General features: G+C 39.2%; 1 protein-coding gene across 3 annotated transcripts in view; it reads left to right on the top strand.

Annotated features, from left to right (window-relative positions):
• The window catches only part of LOC135493887 (ras-GEF domain-containing family member 1B-like), a 55,765-nt gene that overhangs the window by 2,535 nt on the left and 32,059 nt on the right, over positions 1 to 21,171 (top strand). Inside the window, exons 2-5 of one of the 3 annotated variants that reach the window (XM_064781531.1) lie at positions 1,619 to 1,710; positions 7,887 to 7,979; positions 8,551 to 8,585; positions 8,870 to 8,954. In XM_064781531.1, coding sequence (XP_064637601.1) covers positions 1,619 to 1,710; positions 7,887 to 7,979; positions 8,551 to 8,585; positions 8,870 to 8,954 — 305 coding nt within the window. Of the gene's footprint in view, positions 1 to 1,618; positions 1,711 to 7,886; positions 7,980 to 8,550; positions 8,586 to 8,869; positions 8,955 to 11,636; positions 12,103 to 18,895; positions 19,887 to 21,171 lie in introns of those variants that run through there. The other 2 variants (XM_064781561.1, XM_064781546.1) reach the window with 2 other exon arrangements.

Here is a 21,171-nt window from a genome sequence, read left to right as displayed (position 1 = left end):
TAGGTCAACACCATAGGCCTACTAATAACAAGGCTCATTAAAATATCACCTCCATGTCAACCCTCTTCCATAACGATTGTTGTCTTTCACAACATCTCTCCCGTGCAGAATAAGGACAAAAAGTGGTGTGGTGTGCCTCTCAGATAGCCTGCTGCCCATCATGACCGAAAGTTAAACATGGCCCTGCCAGTCAATTCCCCAGCATCATAGCATCCACCTATACATCAGGCAATCAAACCTTTTGGTTCACGGCAATCCTATTCAAGGTTCAAAGCATTTGGCTATCTCTCTTCATCAAACATTTACTTTACTGTTAAGGGGCCATTTCAACATTGAGCACAATGTTCGAATATTGACACTGGAGGTGCAGACATCTTGTCATGATAATTTGATATGTGTCCGTTGGTCAACAGTTTGTCCTGTGGCCTCTACCGCATCTAGCCCACTATGCCCCCTGTCATTGTCCACTCTGGACCCACCTTTGTTGGAGCTGAAAAGTAGATGCTGGTCCAGACAACAACAATTTTTCAAAGACCCTTGCTTTGTCTGGATAATCGAGGGGACTATTTATAAAACATCGTTTAGAAAGAAGAAAATTTATCAAACTCTTGTCACTGACCACTTATCTGATAAGCGGTAAGTCTTGTGAAAGGTGTACAGGGTCCAGGTGATGGAAGTGGCAAAGAATGATAAGGCAATTATTATCGTTAAAGTTGCTGTAACTCTGATGGCAAGACAAATTGGGTTCAGATCTAACCTATTGAAATTCAATAATTGGTTTTACATTTTAGACCACAACCAAAATAAAATTTCTGAAACGCCACTAGTTGCTGCTGGAAAACCACTGGATACTAAGTTCTGGGAATCTAGTGGTTGAACTTCACTGGCAATGTTGAAAAACCGCTTGATAGAACTCCATCCTGGCATATTTCAACAGATGCTGGTTGCCACTGGAAACCATAAAGCACTCCAAGCAAAGGGCTTGTTAAAGAAGATATCATAAAGATATGTTGAGTCAAAAATAAGTTCAGCAACCTTTGTCCCTTCCCCATCAATTTTGAAAAAAGGTGTAGACCGTCTCTTTATTGCCTTATTGAGTTCGCGATCGAGAATATAAATTTTGTTTTCATATATGTTTACACTTCTAATCCCCGTTGAGAGTGTTGAACTTTAATGTGGTTGATAAGAGGGTGAAAGAATGTCAAATAGTTCAGTACAACTTGATCCATTTGAAAGTATATTATTGTAATCCCGTAAGTTATTCGATTAGAAAATGTAAGATTTGGGACGATTTCAAAATAAGCCACTTTCCAGCATGACTTCAGTTGGGCTTGTTTAGGAAGTGAGCTTCATGATATTGATATTCAATTGCGTCTCTGTACTCCCTGGCAAAGTTGCTTTTGAGTAACACTTGGATCTAAAGGAATATGCATGGTACACATTGCAGAAAGAGGAGATTTGAAATATTCTAATGAGAGAAAAAATTCAGTTTGTAAGATACTGTCATGTTCAAAATCTTCTGGCATGCAATTCTCTCTATTTGATTGAGTTGATACAAATGTTCTAAGAATCAATATGCTTTTAAATCTAAAATTTTCTAACCCTCTGTACATTTCAGAATCTATGTCGTCAGAAGATTCTGGGAACACTTCCACGGTCCGCGGTGGAGCGTCAGGATTTAACAAAGATCTTTTTGGAGTACAGCTCGAGGTAGGAATGATATTAAATGCAGTTTGCTCTTGTTTGAAGACTCAATCCCCTTTAAATATAAGGGTTTGACAAGTTGAACAAGGCAAGTGCTGCCTAGTCAAGGGCAAAACCGGCCGCGCCAGCCAGACAAGGGGAATCTGTCCTGTGTAGATTCTTGTTCTATTTTCAACGTATCTCTAGATAAAATTTCTCTTCTCTCCCTCTAAAACTTCAATCTTCTTTTCTGTCTGTTGAGATAGAATCATCAGGAGGTGTTTTATTTTATCAGACTACCTGCGTCATTTCAACAAGCGTCTCATTGCTTGCTAATCGCCTTATACCTGATACCGAGTTGCCGATACCATTGTTGAGCAGGAGATCGCCTGCTGACTACCGGTACATAACTCTGCAGAACGACAGCCGGAAGACTCGATGAAGATGTCTTGTTTTTTCCTGCTTTATTCAAGGGTATGATGGAGATTGCTAATGCACAAAGTTGCACTGTACATGTAACTGAAAAATCAGACCCTAAGGAAATCTTTTTCTTTCCCGCTTGGCTTTATATTTATCCTTTTTAGCTCACCTCTTAGCAGAGGTGAGCTTATCCCATACCGTGGCGTCCGTCGTCCGTCGTCGTCGTCGTCGTCGTCGTCGTCGTCGTCGTCGTCGTCGTCGTCGTCCGTCGTCCGTTAGCACGGCACGTTTCGTAACTGTTAGAGCTATTGAGTTGAAACTTGGTACACATGTACCCTTATGTAATGACACCTTGGAGACCAAGTTTCGGTCCGATTCGTTTCATGGTTTGGCCACCAGGGGGCCAAACGTTAAAAGTAAAAATATGCAATATCTCCCTTAATAGTATTTGGGAAATTTTGAAAAAAATATAGTAGGTACTTCTAGCAAAGGTGCATCATATATCCTCCGGGTTTTTGATTTGACCTCCTTTTCAAGGTCACAGAGGTCAAATGGTGTAAATTGGCCGTTAGGATGTAACGATGGCACGTTTCTAAACTGCAATGACTATTGACACCAAATTTGGTACACATTTACCCCTTAGTCAGGTGATCTCAGGGACCGAAGTTTGGTCCAATATGATTCACCACTTGACCACCAGGGGGCAAAATCCAAAAACCTTAAAAATGTGATTATTCCTTAACTTCTTGCCCGATTGCCACCAATTTGATATCATTGGTACATCTAACCACCATACAGTATATGTCACACAGGTTTTTAATTTGACCTTCTTGTCAAGGTCACAGAGGTCAAATGGCATAAATTCGCCGTCCGGCCGTAACTATGGCACGTTTCTTAACTGCAATGACTATTGACCACAAATTAAGTACACATGTACCCCTTGGTCAGGTGATCTCAGGTACCGAAGTTTGGTGCGATCTGATTTGCCGTTTGGCCTCCAGGGAGGGGGCCAAATCCTAAATTCTTCAAAATGCCATTATTCCTAGTAATGACTTGCCCGATTGGCACCAATTTTATATCATAGGTACATCTAATTCTAACAACCATTCAATGTGTCACCAGGGTCTTCTTTGATTTGACCTACTTTTCAAGGTCACAGAGGTCGAATGTACTGTAAATTGGCCATTTTGGGGAAATTGTAATTGCTTGGACCTACATCAAACCTAACACTACATGACACAATACCATGCTCTTTATCCATCTTTCCTCCACATGAGGTGAGCACAATGGCCCTGGCCATTTTATTATTCATAGCAGGTGAATGATGATGGAATGCATCAAAAACCTGCAAAATTAATTTCTGTGTGTAAGTATCTTGAACCCCCCCCCCCCCGAAAGATTATTTGTATTGCAGAATAGTGTGATATGGTAACCCATCTCCACAATGTCATGGTCAAGTCATCTAGAAAGTTTTGTTCACAGTACCACATCAACCATACCCCAGATATTCCATCTATACAAGAGTGTGGGCACATTTCCGAAGTCTACGCTTCCCTGATCATGCTGTGATGGCATGTCCACCCTATAACCTCTAAATGTCAAACACATTACGATATTGGAATTGTCTCTCATCCCTTCCTGCCTCCAATGAGTTCTTTTCTGCTACCGGGTATATTTGATGTTGGAGATACAATAATAGCATGAACAGAGTGGGTAGCAGAGCACCACAGTTATATGACCATAGGCAAGTATGGGGATTAAAGAGTCTTTACCTGCCACAAGGGGTTTGGGACATTAGGAACTTTCCTGTGGAGGCGGCAAATCGTTTAAAGTAAGAATGAACTTCGCTTTATAAAAAGCAGGAAAACAGTAGCTTCATGATAACCATGATATGGCAAGTTGCCTGAAGTTTATGTGACATTGGACATTGGATAGGAATACCTGAGATTGGAAATGGAGTTTTTCCCTTACTGGTTGCTATGATGTGGTCAGGTTGCCTATGGAGATATTGGAAAATGAAAAATAGGAGCATCTTCCTACGCAGGTCGCTAATCTTGATAGAAAAATACCTGACAACTGACATTAGTTGGTAATCAATGAAACCATTGTCTTCAGTTCATCTTACCAATGATTTCCTGCCTGGTAATTCTGTAAAAAGTTTTCATGGAGGTTTGGTTTGGATTAAGGAATGAATACCAGACTGGTGATCCTTGGTTATCTCATCAAGACTGCTCGGATAGACCGAAGCAGACTGAAGCCCGGGGTACAGCCAAGGGCTGAAACCAGTAATCACTGTGTTTGATATTAATCCGAGGTCTCTGCGATCATCGGTTCTTGTCTCAGGCAACTGCGATAAGAACCACAAGCACTTTTTGTCGCATGGGATCATAATCGCAATGATTTATCACTAGTTTGAGCAGAGTGCTTACTATTGAATTTCATAACTTGTGTTTGATCAACTGACATCCCCAAGTTGCTAAAATGTAGGATAAGCGCGAGTATCTACTGTGCCGTGCAATATGAATGGTGTATATGACACAATGCAGCAAGATTATAAAAAGTCTGACAAATCCATCCAAAGAATCTATTACAGGGAGACTCCATTAACAACACCAAACAATCGCTAATAGCATATTGCTTTCTTGTGTGGGTGGATATGATAAGCTTATAGATACAGCAAAACCCCCTACGAAAGACTCCTTTAAAGCATTGAATATTGCCTTCTTGTATTGGAGAATGATATTCGTCAAGGTCATCCGATATTCGTCAAGGTCATCCGATATTCTTTTTTTCATCAGATCCGTTCTTAGCAGTTATCGGCAAATTATGGGCCATGAAGCTATATTCTTGATGTGGAATGATAATGTTGGCTTGGTATCAGACCACAGTGATATTGTTTTCAACCATTGCTTAGGGAGTTTTGGTTTATCTCATTGTGACCAACCAGATGTCTTTGAAAATCTTAGCAATAGCCCTGTTGGGAGAAAGAAATCCAAAGCAGCGGAGGTTCAGAAATGCATCATGGAGTCATCACGGGAATACAATATGTGACAGTCAAACTCTTTTACCAGTGGGTTCTTTGTATATATATATATCATCTGATGCCTGATACAAGTATCAAATACTAGCCAAGAGTACCTTGACAGTTCCAGTTTAGCTTTAAGGTATTAGTGAGTTCCTATTATCTGTCAGTCACCCTGTGGACAAAACTTTCAAATGTGTCTGTGTTGATATCTAGTGACATTCGCCTGAGGGAAGGAAAATCTCTTTGTATCATACTCTCAAGTATGATGCGCAGTGAGGAGCTTTAGTAGCTCACAAACAAGCTGACTTTTCTCTTGCCAGTTTAGGCCTATATTGAGCAGTTTCTATTTGATGCTGCTAGTGAGAATGGGGGATGGGGAGGGGGTGTGGATAAGCAGAGGCAATTCATTTGAAGAAGCACCCATTTTTGTTGAATACAGCCTGAAATAACATCCAGATTGGCATTGACAGCACAGGGTTATTATTGCTCTGAGTTCTATAGCGGGGAAACCTGCACCTTTCTGTGAAGGTATTCCTAGTTCAAAGTCAATCTACAGCTTTTCTTCCAATATCACGTGGGTGAGGTATTTATAAACTTTCTCAGTATGATGTCAATGCCAGCTCAAAAAGTTGCGCTGTCATACGACGCCGTATGTTTTTTCAGCACAGAAATGTCAAATGGTGGAGGAAAGCAACATTGGGGACATGTAGTCCTGTTTCCCCATCGAAGAGGTAGCGTCACTAGCAGGAGGTAGGCGGAGGATTATCATAACGAGTTCTGTGATGTTTCCGTCACTTGGGGAGCTTCAAAGTAGGCTGATCTTGCTCCCCTGAGCCACCGAACGATGTACTATTCACATCATGTCTTTTCGCCTTTCGTGGTTGTTGTATAAATGGATATCTCATTAGAATGTGTTGTACCTGTAGACTTCTAATTACTAGCCATTTTGAATCAGGCTTGTATGGCCAGAAGTAATATTTTCTCTTCAAAGAATATTGTACACAGAAACCCGAGTCTAGTTCAATCCTTGGTTCATGTTGCCTTGTAAACAGACAAAAACTGTACTTTCTCGTCTAAAACCATCTATATTACAAAGGTGTGAACCCAAATAATGAGTACATCCCTAGATTTTAAAAACGTCTCTTCCATTAAGAAGCCTTTCGTTACTTTACTTTGATATCTCGTAATAAAAGGTGATATTGCGGCTCCTAACTGCACTGGGTGAACATTGTCTTTGATCTCTGTCTTATCAAAAAATGGAAAGGGGCGTCTCGACTTTGTTCCATTCATGGGAGCGGCTGAGAACATGCACTATTTCTGTTTTGAAAACACCATCGGAAATATTGCTGTTTGCCAGTAAAGCTGCATCATTCTGGCTGCATCACTATAACCATAGTAACAGCGATAACAACCATTTTCATATGACCCAGACTATAAAAATTAGTCTAGGTAGCCTATCTGTAATCATGAAATGGTTTCTCCTTTCTTTGGCATTGTGTTGTATTTGTGTGAAAGTGAGGCAACTTTAACCCTTTGGGCGAGAGTCTGGAGGAATGTAGTAAGAACTGGTTCCACAGCCAGGGTTCTAAACCAGAAGGAGTCAACCGGTCATCAAGGGGGTATATAAACCCCTGTTTTTCCAGTTTCCTCATCGGCGGCACCTATCCAAGGTGAAGGAATTGACCCGTCATCAAGGGGCTAAAAATCACAGCTGTGCTCCCAGTTTCCTTATCGATGACACCTTTCCAAGCAGAGTCATTTTGTCATCAAGGGGTTAAAAAACACCCCTACTGCCTGTGAGTTTCCTCATTGGTAGCACCTTTCCAGGCAGAAGGAATCAACCTGTCATCAAGGGGTTAAGAAACACCTGTGCTACGAATATTCCGCTCAGCAAAATCAATTTAGAGTGTATAAGGTGCGACTTTGCGTGATTTGTTGATATTGATCAATAAAAGGTTATCTGGCTCTATCCAGGATGGGGATTTGAATGACAGGGTTTCTCTGAAATGTCAATAACCGTTAGATGAGAAAAGCTTTGCCCTGTGGGATCAGGACTGGGTGTTGCTTATTAACTTTTAACACACTGTGGACTGTAGTAAGTTGTCTTGCTTTTAAGATGGGGAGCAGTTATGAACCAGAAAGACCAAGAACTAAATTAGCCGCGTCATATCGTATTTTTTTGGCGAGTTAATTACTTAAGCCCTATAGCAAATGAGAGATGGCTGCATTTGTAGATATTGCCTCATGCATCACTTCAGATTTTTGCTATTTTGATCGACACGATCATACAGAGATTTACAAATATGCTAAGAGTACATCTTATTTTGCAACTTGGAAAAGAAGTATTATATTCTCGCCTTTTGTCATATTTACAATGATTTCCTCGGACAGCTACCCTGGATGTTTCAAATGTCTACTTCTTGGGCAGAAATTTCCCCTGGCTATGGAAATGTATTCATGCAGTATACCTCGGAATAAGAGATTACTAACCCATCTGATATCCTTAAAGATCTTGTCTATGTGGCCTGGAGCTCTTTAAAACATTAATCAGCAGTATTATAGCATATTTCAAGCTTTCCAGTAATAGTTGGGAAAATGCCATTTTCTTCTGGTAATTTTTTTCTCGAGTTTTAATGAGTTAGGCTAGCATATCTGCCTGGTTTACCTGGTATGATTAATGTGCACTTGGCATGTTAATTCCTGCACATTTTGAGCGATATGTGCCAATATATTTTGTCCTCATATTCGCTATCTACAGGTGACAGCCAAATTACTCGTGGCAGAACAAAGGAAGTTGACAGCATTGCATCGAGAGCTGGGGCAGCAGCTGAACACTAATGGAATACAGAGGGTAGGTTCTTCACACTAACTGAGCACTAATTGAATAAAATGGGTAGGTTCTTCACACCAATTGAGCACCAATTGAATACAGAGGGTAGGTTCTTCATACCAATTGAACACTTATTGAATACAGAGGGTAGGTTCTTCACAGCAGTTGAACAGTAATTGAATACAGAGGGTAGGTTCTTCACAGCAATTGAACAGTAATTGAATACAGAGGGTAGGTTCTTCACACCAACTGAGCACTAATTGAATACAGAGGGTAGGTTCTTCACACCAATTAAACACTAATTGAATACAGAGGGTAGGTTCTTCACAGCAATTAAGCACTAATGCAAGACAGAGGGTATAGGTTTGGAGCTACTTGTTTCTGAGATCGTGATTTACTATGCTGTCATCTGTGATGGGAGTTCTACCTGCATGATGCTTTCTGTGTTCAGATTTAACCTAACCATAATATCCTCAGTTTTTAGTGCCACAAACAAAATCAGACGTTCAGGCATGAGGGAACTGGTATATCTAGTGCTGTCATCTGGTGCTACCTACTCTAACTGAATAATGTGATCAATTTTCTTTTTCAGCAAAGAGAAGTTGACCAGTTGAAATTAAATGTCGCGTGAGTATCAAGTTCGTTTCTTCGGTCTTTTAGATATTTTATGCTATGTTGGATGGCAATATCATGTAAGAGGCTCTCTCTATTTTCACGAGTATCAAAGATGCGATGATTTCATTCAGTTTAAAATTGTCAAAACTATAGAGTACGGCATTTACATACCTAAGAGACAAACTAAACCTGAAGATATGAAGTTATATATGATTCTTACTTAACCCTTTTACCAACAACCTAATGGTTTTTGGTTTTACTCAATCAGCATCTCTGAACCATCCCTTTTGTTACAGTCGAATCCAGCTACAACATGACCAGTTGAATTTGGAGTATCAGGCCGCAGCTATGGGGGCCCTCAGACGAACTGCTCAAATGAAGGTCAGTTTGATTTCACTACATTTATTGTGTTGAAGACTTTGACTCTTTCAAGTTTACTTCCAGCGCTACTTTGTTATTTTCAGTTATTTTTAAAGCTTGTAGATGGCAGCACTGATGTATTCATTGACATTGAAATTTTTTTGAACGACCATGGTTTTAATGGTCCTTCTGATTTACATATCAATAGCCGATGTGAGTTTTTAGACAACTTGGAGATTTTTTTGAAGCTGGCAATATTATTGTATGCGGACGATATGATTCTTATGGCAGATGATCCTAACGAGTTACAAAACGCCCTAAACTTATTGCACGATTACTGTGAGGAGTGGCATCTGATCGTAAATATTAAGAAAACCAAGGCAATGATTTTTTCTCGGGGAAAGCTTAGAGTAAATATACCGGAATTTAGATATAATGGGGGTAGGGTCGAGTTGGTAGACCATTTCACATACTTAGGCGTAACATTCTCATATAATGGAAATTTTGCGAGGGCAATAAAAGATAGATATAATAAAGGTATGAAAGCCATGTTTGGTGTACTGAGAGCGTGTAGAAGACTTTCTCTTACGGTCGAATTGAGTCTAGACATATTTGACAAAGTAGTCACACCAGTTTTGCTATACGGTAGTGAGGTGTGGGGTAACCAAAACACCGAGTTGCTGGACCGTGTACAAGTTAAATTTTGCAAATATTTGCTACGATTACCGTTAAGAACTCCTACAGTAATGGTAATGGGAGAACTTGGGCGACACTCTTTGAAGATTCACATAGCCGTGCGAATGTTATCTTTTTGGAACAGACTCAGAATTGGAAAAACAGATAAATGGGCTTATATCTTTTATAACATAACTAGGGAGCATTTAGACAAGGGTTATTTAAACCAAGGCTGGTGTAAAAGTGTGAAAACTGTTCTAGACGGCTGTGGCCTCACTCAAATTTGGTATACTCCCGAGGTTTTGTCCCTACGAGAACTGAAAATTGTAGTTGAACAGATAATGAGAGACCAGTGTGAACAACTATGGAGAAACGAGGTAAATAACGATTTCAGATGTATAATTTATAGAATGTTTAAACAAAACCTGAATATGGAGCCCTATGTTAAAAAATTACCATTATATCAAACGGTCAGTATTTGTAAATTTCGTACTGGATCTATAAAATTCCCAGAAACAGTAACCAGAATGTATAGAAATGAAACTGCAGAAAATATTTGTGGTCTTTGTGACCAGGTTTGTGTAAGAGACGAACTTCATTATTTTATTACGTGTCCGTATTTCCGTCACATGCGAGTAAGGTTGTTTCCAAACTTAAAAGAATTACCTCAGGTTTTTTATCATGAATTTTTCCATCGCATTATGACTAAATGTTCCCGGGTAAACTTAGACAATATTCATAGTTTTTGTAAAGAATTCATCAGCTTGGTCCACCATATGTAAATGTTAAATCATGTAACCTCTTATACCCGAAAGGGTTTTTTGGAGAGAAATAAATTATGTTATGTTATGTTATGTTACTGACGCATTACCATCGGCATTGATCATTGAAGTTCACCATAGTTGGTATGTTTTATTAAGGTCCTGTTTGTAATGACCTATCATCAATTACCTTGTAGCATTATGCTCTAAATTAGCCGTTATATGCCATTTGCCAAATTGTACAATCATATGGTAATATCAGTTATTTTCTCCATATTTGTCACTGCTTTTCAGCTAATATGATACAAATTTCTCTCATAGCATAGGTCAGCATGGCACTGATAGTTAACTTTTTATAGGGTATACCAGTTGTCTTCTCATTGTGCTAAAGGCCTTCCTGTATTGATGCTCGTGGCTGGACCTGGAAGCCAAATTTCAAGATGGCTGCCAGGTAGCCATCTTGAATATTCATTTAGTGGAGAGATAATTGAGATAAGGGATATTCCAGCTACGTTGCAAATGTCTTGCATGTAATTTCTTCAACCATAAGGCTTTATGTCTTACTTATACATGTATACATTTCCTTTGAAGACCCCCCCCCCCCCTTCTGCATCATCAAACTTCTGGGTTGACTTGGAGGCTTGGTACATTCTGTGACCTTGTGGCAATTTCCTCTTATTATCGTAATTTTGTTAATGACTTTGCATAGTTAATGGCATTTTGACCAATGCATGAACAGAAAGATTGATTAGAAAGACATTTGTTGCCACACTAATCACAAGCATTAATGAGGTAAATGAAATAATGATATCTGAACGAAAAGTGCAACATTTGATCTTGCTCACTTTGAGTTTATCATTTTCTGTAGCCATTTTGAAACTACTTGTCAAGTGGGAACGATAACTCTGGTATCTGATCGCATAATTCCCATCTACTGCAGAACTTTTTCAGGGGAGTTGATGAAGTGCCAATTTTCCAACAAGTATAGTATTCATTGGCTGACATACTATCTTGCGCCAATACTTCCTATAAAATACTGTATCAACTTGTTTAAGCCAGTTGACAGGCTCCTATTCAGTAGGCCTACTTCACCTGTGATATGCCTATTTGTAACAGATGCGACACTCAACTGGCTTAAACACACCAGCACAGTATATAGCATATTGACAGTATTGTCCACCGATGCGTTTCGTGACATTTGATATAAGCGGATCATTGCACCAATTTCAAAAGAAATTTTTTCTTATGAAATGAATTGACGTATAACAAGTTTTTGTGATCAGGATTTTAGTCATTTGAGCATAAACATTTGGATTTATGCTGATCATTCCTGCAGGATTGGAACATATTCTCAGAACTTCAAACATGACACCTTTTGTTGAAGTCAATTAGATCTCAAGGATTATCAAGGTGTCAAACTGTGGTTGAAGTTGATTAGGATTAGTTTTGAGGCCTTCGAGGAGGAGAAGATCACCGATAACCAAGTGCATTGACACTCTTTCTCATTGCATATTCTGATGTTGCGGATGACTCTTAAAACTTACCAACATTGATATTCATGTTGTGTGCAGATACAGTAGATGTAAATTACACGATATTTCCTTTGAGTTTGGACCAGAATTCTTGTTGCATTCTCCTTGCGATGATATAACCTTTGGGATACTTGGCTGTACTCTGACATCATGTTGAAGTTGTGGAGAAGGGAGAAGCATGCAAGGACACTGACTGCTGAGGTAAGTGCATAAGGTGTGGAGGAGTTTCCAAAGTGGGGTATTTACGAGTAGGCAGTACACTTCCGCATTTCTACATTCACACTGCCCTGCTTGTTGAAAGTCCATCTGCAGCCAGCATGTTCTCTTTCCTTTCTTCATACCCTTGTCCTGACTTTTGTATGGAAGGGCCGACTGCCCCAAGAATAAGACCTGATAAACTTCAGATCATGCGACAAATCAAGTGTTACATGTCACAAGTAACATAGACACGGTGTATCTTGACTAAGGGGGTATAACTCATGACGTCCTGCAACACTCAATTTGTCAGTCAATTTGAACTTTATTGGACATGAAAATGTGTTGTCATTGGGGCTTAAGTCCAGTATTGCGAACTGAGTGTTGTGAAAGGCAAGCAATGTTACATTTGGACAGTACTTTAGTCCTGTGAGAAAATTTAAGATCCCACTTCAAAGCTCAACCCACAAATCAATCAAATTGTTCTGCACAGCAGAGAGTATTTGGCTAAATCTTCTCATGCAATTTTGGGATATTTTCAAGCCTTGATAAATAAGTAATCTGAAAGACTTGACAGTCCCTAGCATGACATGAGAGTGAAGAGACCCAATCTTGTCATGCTGTGACTGCCCAAAGGCACGAACCTCCTCTTGCAATCGACAAAATGAATAAACAAATTGAGTTTTTCCTCATGATAAGACTCGTTATGTTCGGTCATAATTGGAAATATTTTCTCATGCAATTACATCAATGACAATGGTAGTTATACTTTTTTGTTCCAACATGATTTGTTGAACAACAACAGACTTTTGCGATCTCGTCCATTTTTCTCATCCGACATCATGGCAATGACGTGGATCCCTCTTACAAATTGGCATTTTTTCACATGATTGATCACATTTTATCATTGTATGGAACTTGGCAGTATAATTCAAGTCGATAAGGAATATGTGTGATCCTACAAATAATAGGTTATTATAAGATATATAAGCGAGCGACTTATATATTTTTGGGTGTATGTATTGATTCAGAATATTTGATTGAGTGCCAGGTTTGCCCTTGATCAAAAACCTAATATTCCTTTAGGAATTGGAATCCCATAGGGATGACTTAATACGTCACGGATCAGATCTGATTATCTTGTTTGGTGTCTTGACCTGGAAAAACTTTATATAGATCATTTCTTCTTAGATGTTTACATGTTTTTTTGGCCCAGTCAGAAAGGTTGCCAAATGATGATCATCAAAGTATTTCAAAAACATGTCCCCATGATGAGTGTATACACTCACATTTTGATTGAATGTATTTTATGAACAATGCAAAGGCCTGCTAGGTGCTAGGATGCCTAGATGCTATTACATATAGCTAACAAAAGTGAGATAGCCTATTTAGAGGGCATATGAACTCACTTCTGAAATAGCATGCATCATGTATTTTGCATTGAATAAATCTCTACAAACAAACTTTCAGAATTGTTACCGTCAAATATCATAGTCAACAAATGCCATTGGTGCACTTGTCCTTCTTGGTTGACTATAGAAATGAAAAGTAATGATCCATGTCGATAATCATGTGTGGATGCCATATATTCATCACTTTATCGACAAGGGTATGCAGTGTTTGTGCAGTTCGACTTAAAGTGCATTTTGATAATGTATTGAGCTCAGAAGACGATTCATAATATAAGCAATGGAGAATTTTTTGACTCTGAAAATTTTGCAGAATTTTGAAATTTGAAAGATGAAAAATTGTTGTGATACTGGCTCTAATCTACTTACTCTTTAAAAACTTGAATATCTAAAAAAAATTATACCTCTTGACTTTTTTGCAGACGGTACTCTATTATGTGTCATAACTTTTCTTATTTGAATGACATGTGGTATGTGATGATTATGGTATCACTAATTAGCAATTTCCAAAAAAGTTGATTACATTATGCAGATTGTTTTAACCAGTAGCAGTCTTAATGAGTTTACAATAGAAAAGTAAAGTGCAAGGGATGGATTGAGTAGCAGGGAGATTAGAAAGACAGTAGCTTTTCTCATACATGTTACATGCTATTTCAAATTAAAATCTTTAAAAAAAGTTAATATGATTATCAGAGGCGGGTAAAACTGTTGGGTTGGGCATGTGGTGAATGGGAATAAATGTAAAGTACCAAAAAGATATTTCAATCACCACTTTTCTCGACGACCAGAGGTTGGTGTTTGCTCAGCATCCGAGAGCAAATGTGGCTGGTAATACCTCTCCAAATTTGGTAAACATGGTCATAGGTGTCATACGATTATGACAGAAGTTTGAAAATTGAGTAATGAATAATATACTCGGCATTGAATGATATGAGAACTCGGTTGTGATACCGTGTGTAAAAAAAAACACCAGGCACACGTGTCAGAACAAAAGCAGACTCTGGGGGCGTATTTAGATGGAATATGTATTGACTATGATTATATTTGAGGAGTAGAGCCAAAAAATGCCAAACAATGCTGGCCTTTATACTGTAAACTAGATTTCGAGTCTGTGTTTCTTGGGGTGTCTGAATGTGTTCTGGTTTCTTGAAATCAAATACCCCGCAATTCATACACACATGTTATTTTCCCATTGTAAAAAGCATATCGTGATTCAAACAGTAGATGCATCATTTCATCAGCGTCAGCAGCTCTGCTGGGTGATTCTGGAAATCCCCAACTACTGTAGATTACTGGTTGTCAAGGAGATGGTAAAGATATTACCGGTGCGACCAGAGGGAGTAGTGCAGCGTTGCCGGCATTGTCTCGAACGTGGATGACGGACACAACTGATGTGGTATGCTCGTGGTGTATGTGGTATGTGTGCACCTGATATACGAGACAAGGATTTCATTTGAATGTGTTTTTTAACATTAGAGGATTATTCATTAGCTGTTGTGTTGGTATTTTTCCAAATCCGCACAAAATCTGGATTGTGTGCACTGTTGGTATCTGATCTGTGTACTGAGACGGATTAGATGACATCGGGAGGAGATACGGCTGGATTACGTCTTAGTGCTATACCTTTTTTGGGGGGAGATTAGAACAATATTCTGTGGTGTATCACCATTTTGAAAAGGCTGATGGAGAATCCTGCTGAATCATGCTCCTTGGCTTATGATCACAATAGTTGATTTGTGATACGTGAAAACAGTTCAATGACATTTAAACAGATGTTACAGTCTGATTTTGGCATCATGAGAACCATTTGACTGCACTCACTGCATTCACTTATGTAACTGTCTAATGATGGCTTGGATCTAGACTACCGGTTCTTTCTTCTCCTCTCCAGTGCAGATCAATTACCTATTATACCAGCTGTGACACTGCGAGGAGTGATCAATGATCAATGAACTGTTTGAACAGGAGCAAGTCTTGCTGATATAGGAGCAGGAGACGTAAATAGTCACCAGATTGGAGTGATTTGAAGGCAAATAGTGATGTAAAGCACACCTGGAGGATTGGTGAAGTGATTTCTGTTCCGTCTTGCAGATGAAGTCTCAATCACACCTAAGTATAGATCATATTCGATTCCATCTGTGGGATTAGTATGCACTCAGTTACATCACTACTATATCGAAATAGAGTAGCAGTAGTTTGTTCCCTATTCTTCTACACCTTATAACTTATCATGACCAGACTTCTTCTCAGAGTCCAGTCAGACACCTCTTAAAAAGCATCTCTTACAGTCATCGCTATTGAAGCATCATCAATACATCGTTACCACTATTAAGATTATTGAGTTGCTCTATTGATGATTACCAACTCAAACTAGATTACGCAAACTGATCTTCATATAGTATTTCTGACATAACTTTCTACCAACATAACCCACTTCTATCTCCCTGTTGATGTACAATCATTTACATTAGTAAATATCATCTTTTCATCAAAGTCTCTGGAATCTTGAGGACGGTGGAGCCAAATATAGCAACATCAGCTGGAAGTTTTTTCTGCATAGAAGATGATATTTTCCCAATAACAAAAGATGAGAATCTCTTGCATTCTAATCTCAAAGAATAACGGTGAACCTATTGTCGCTGGCTGAAAGTATCATAATATCAACATAGGACATCATTTGTTGGTTCAGTTTCTCCTGCTGCTTATTTTCATATGCTTGGACTTGTCCTCATGGTCGCAGATCTCAAGAGACAACATCCTCGGTGGATTAAAAGGGTTGTTCTTTCATATGATATTTCATCAGGATCAAAATCCCATTGATCTAGAGCCAGGTTGTGTGTGAAAGTCCAGTTGAGAGTTTCAAAATTTGAGGACAACTTTGTGATATCGGATTGAACAAGAGAAGGGTTCGAGCCGGGGATGAAATTCAAAAACATTATACCAGTGATGGTTCCAGAACAGATTAGAGTGAAAGAATCAAAAAGTACTACATGAGCTGGTGACCATTGTGTAATATATCTGCTTTGAAACTCTGGAATTGTTCAGAAAGACTGCTGGAGGCTATGATTGCGATTACCTGCATTCTTTGATACTGCTGTATCAACATCACAACGTGTAACTTTATGCCACGGCATATCATGTACTATTTTTAATTGCGAAAAATGTGTGGTTCTCCACCAGCAATAGTGGCGATGTGCTACTGTCGGCTTGTGTAGTTTCCTTCTACACGTATACATTTGTTATTGGATGATGCTGATATGGATACGTACTGCCATTACGTGTTGGTGGGAAAAGATTTTGCAGTAGCGGTGTGGATGTGACAAGAGGATTGCTTGGTTGACTATCAGGAATAAACGATGCAAGTACCAAGTTCAGTGCCCCAACGAAAGTAGAAAATACCACCAGTGCAAATATTGCAAAGTGGTATCACAAGTATTAGGTCAACAAAAGGAGTGTCACCATCATATCAACGTGTTATCTTGATAGTCCACCCACAACTTTTGTCATGAATAATATTTTTTCCACATCAGGACGAATGCTGAAGTAATGCGGTATCAGAATTGATAACGTTGAAGTAGATTGGCTTCAGAAACTCCAGAATGTGAAGATTTCACGGTGTTTATATGGGTATCTTGAAGTGAAATGTCATAAAGCAGAAGACCAGGAATTATATCTGTGGATACTGTCTGATGGAAAACTGATTGTCAACCCACAGTTTAATGGTCAACAACAGAAAATTTTCATTAACAATTTGACATATTACAGCTTTTATGTAACTCTAATTGCATATGATTATGAATGGCATGGGAATAGCAGGGAAATGGTTATGAAATTATTTGAGTTGCTGGACATATGTTAAGGACGTTGACTGTGGATTTGGTTCTACGTGTAGATGGTAGAACGTGTTCATGATATTACCATTGATTGGAGGCTTTTGTCCGTGACATTGGAGACAGAGTGTGCTACTGGTTCCTTTTTTGGATTTTGGATAACATCTTTCAAACTGAGTGATCCTTTGTATTCAGGATTTGTAGATGTGGCGTGGATGGACCAGCTGTTTTCTATGTTTGAACGATGTACTCGCGAATAGATTAGGAATGATCTTTAAGTAGCAAGTGATAGCTCACGTAACGTAACGAGATTCTGAAAGCGGCAGCTGAGGCTGGCAGGCATGAAATGAGATGCCTTGGTGGTTCAGTTTGTTACAAGATGCTTGATCTGCTAATGACAGATCCAATCAGAACACTGTCTATCTCATTATCAGGAATACACAAAGGACTAGAGAGTAAAGATCTCAGTATTACATGCTGTACAAAGGGTGTGGTTCACCGATGCCTCCAGAACCTATGTCAAATAAAACCTCAGGCTATAAATGAGAAAATGAAAAATCACTTTCTTTCTAATTCTCACTATAAAAATAACTAAGAAAATACCAGAACATTTTGATTTCAAGATAAAGCATTAAAAAGCTGCCTTAGGGAACTTCGCTCAGCACTGCATTTGTTAGCTATCACTGCCGGCTGCATCTAACCATCGTCATCAACTTGAAATTTAAGTGTGTCTGGCTTGCATTATTGAGCACTTGGTACTCAACATCGATCAGAGGTCCAATGCATTGAAGCACTGTACTACAAGCTATAGAATCCAGCGTAGTGTTTCTATTAATTGCAAGTTTTGAAGAGTCAACAAAACATCAGATAGCTGCATTGTCCTGACTTTATAAAACATCCATAGTGAGGGGGCAATGTGAACGGCATGACAACTTATAAATCTGCATCCGCTGCAGTCCATCAGTCGTGAGGATATCCATTCATGTTTGTGAACGGCATTAATTAATGCACTCTCGCTTATGAATATTCATTAATATTGAGTTTGGATAACCATGGTAACGTTATGAAATAGAGGCCGTAATTATTTGACCACTTCATAAGTCGTTCAATAATAACTTTAGAAAGTGTGTGATGTAGTATAGTTGATTCTGGCAGTTATCATGCAAATTCTCAGGGAGAAGCAGGTAAGGAAATGTGACTATATTGCAGAAGTGGAGGCGAAGTCGTAATTGGATTGCTGTAAGGTCCAATGAAGGGAATTGCTGCCTCACACCTCCCAAAGCATTAGTGCATATCATCAGTTTCTTCAGACAGAAGTCCCAAGGCATCTTCAGACTACTCACTTCAATTACCTTTCCTGCATCAATTCACCTGCATTTCTGAGTTTAGTTACTCAGCTACTTGCATCTGGCTGACAGATGATGGGCTGGGGAGGATCTTTATGGATTCTGGAGAGGTGATCCTATCGCTTTCACCACTTGAGTTGAGGAGGTAGAGGGAAGAAGCCTGAATAGAGTGGTGAATTCATTGTGTCTTCCATTTACTATTGCTGACACAGAGAGAAAGCATCGAGTGGGCAAAAAAGTTTGGCATAGCCTTTAGGTCATAGCAGAGATCTATTATGCAAGCGAAGAACACCGATTTTGGTTGAAGTGTGAAACTAGGACTTTCTGATGTCTTCCTTCAAGCCCTAAAGACACAGGATCGCTTGACTTGGCAGTGTTATACATTTTATCAGAGAGGCCAACATTTTGCTCAAGTTAATGGAGAGATTCGAATCAAAAGGACAGTTCATGAGGGCAAATCATCTTTACCGATATTGCAAATTAAAAGGAACTCTGTTACTCAATGTTTCCTCTTTCGGATGAATCAGAAGTTCCTGATTAAACACTATTGATTGAGACTTCTACAATTAATAGAATCATTTCATCCACTGGCACGATTTACTTTCTGCACTGTGACTAATGTAATAGCTTTTTATGGATGCTTCCCGAGTGAATCTTACAAGATCTCTCCGCACATCAGCGATATCATTGATCTCATAAGAAACTGTTGCTGTTGCTGATGTGTCCGTCCACACTCATTGCGATCTTTTATTATCTGGAGTTGAGGATTCATACTTGCGCGTATAAAAGGAGATTATATTTGGGCTGTAGAATTGGAAGTTATTGACTTTGTGGCAGTTAAAGTGAGGTTCTTAGTTGGTGTCCTTGAACGATTGCTCAAAGGATGTGTGCATCAGAAACCTTATCACATAAGCTCAATGCTGCAATTCAGATAAGTGAGATATCTTGCTCTTGGTGGACATGAGGTTTAAACTTTCTGGATGAAGCCTTAATCCTTTCTTGGCATATGATAATGAAGTAAAACATTTAAGATGTCGTGTCTAGTTAAGAGTTCGAGATAAAAGTCTTGATTGCTGCAAGAATTGTACTGGAATATTTTCACTGGATTCGTGAAGATGGCAAGTAGTGTGCGTCTGCCATCTGAATCCAGGCCCTCTCAGGGCGGTTGGCTGCATAAAACATGGAGCTCAGGTGGAGGACGCCAGGTAAATATAGAACAATTCATTGATCAATTGAAATGAGAATCAGAGTTTGTATGTATGATATTGTGATCAGGACAACTCTCTTTTAGAGACAGCATTTGTCAATCTCAAGGGTGTCCTTAATAGAGATGTTCTGGGGGATCAGAAGTGCATAATTTGGGCACAGTGTCATCATACGTCACCCTTCAGAAAGAGAGATATAGCTGATAATCACAGCTGATGAGACATAGGTCCCTGTTAGATAGAATCTCATTGTACTTGTTGACGGAGGCTGAGCATCTGCTGAGTAATTCCCATGCCCATTGTGAAAAACTACTGTTTTATTTCCTATCACGTAATATGCCCCTTACAGCCTTAGTTATATTTGCCTTAGGCGATACATTCAACTTGAATGATGCAATTAAAATTTGCATGATAGTCGGCCATTTATCAGCAAAGTGAGATTGCAATATATGACTTGTGAGGTGGCAATTTGTTGTTGTCAGAATTTATTAATGATTTACCAGAGCGCTGTCATGCATAGTAGTATATCTGAGAATACTGCTGATATTGACATGTTACCAGTTAGTTGTGGATGGAGGTAGTTACTGAGCTCGGAAAGTTCTATTCTATCGGCAATATAAATGATTCTGCCCCCAGCAGTAGACTAACTGTGTTACTTGTTAAATCTGCTTTGCTAAAAAACTCTTGTTATCAATTGCAAGCTTGTGTTGGTCTGACTCCCAGACAGGCTAAATAAAAGCTGATTCAAATCAGCACCTGGAGCAAAAACTGATGCTACAGCTGCTTAATGCTACTCATAACTGACTCACACAAACATTAAGAAATAAGAAGAAATTTCTCATAAAAACGCTGCTTGCATGGTGGTCATCTATAGGAGTAAAGTCTTGTTTTCCTGGCCCTTAATAAGAGGTAATGAGGGTGCACTGGTGCTGCTGATTTCAGTGGCAATTTTGTATGTAAACCAATGCTATCAGTCTCGTCCCCATTATCCACTTGCTGGCTGTACTGTGAGTAAAATGCCCTCTCTTGTTTCTCATCGATGTTTTCCGATTGGTTCCGTGACTCATGAAAGATCGCTCTGAAAAAACCAAGATAACCAGACGCATGGAAAAAAGTTAATGCTGCCGTTTTGCTTGAGTTGTGCTAGTGTGGTGGCTGCGTGTTAATGCTGATAAAAGAAGCAGAGGAAAACATTGAAGCGTGTTAGGCTTAAGATGGCATCATTAATATCAATTTAGCGATGAGCTACGATGTGCTTTTAAGGCCAATGCTTATTATTGTCAAG

This window comes from Lineus longissimus, chromosome 1 (genome assembly GCF_910592395.1).
Source record: "Lineus longissimus chromosome 1, tnLinLong1.2, whole genome shotgun sequence".
Lineage (NCBI taxonomy): Eukaryota > Metazoa > Nemertea > Pilidiophora > Heteronemertea > Lineidae > Lineus > Lineus longissimus.
This window is presented reverse-complemented; position numbering and strand designations above follow the sequence as displayed.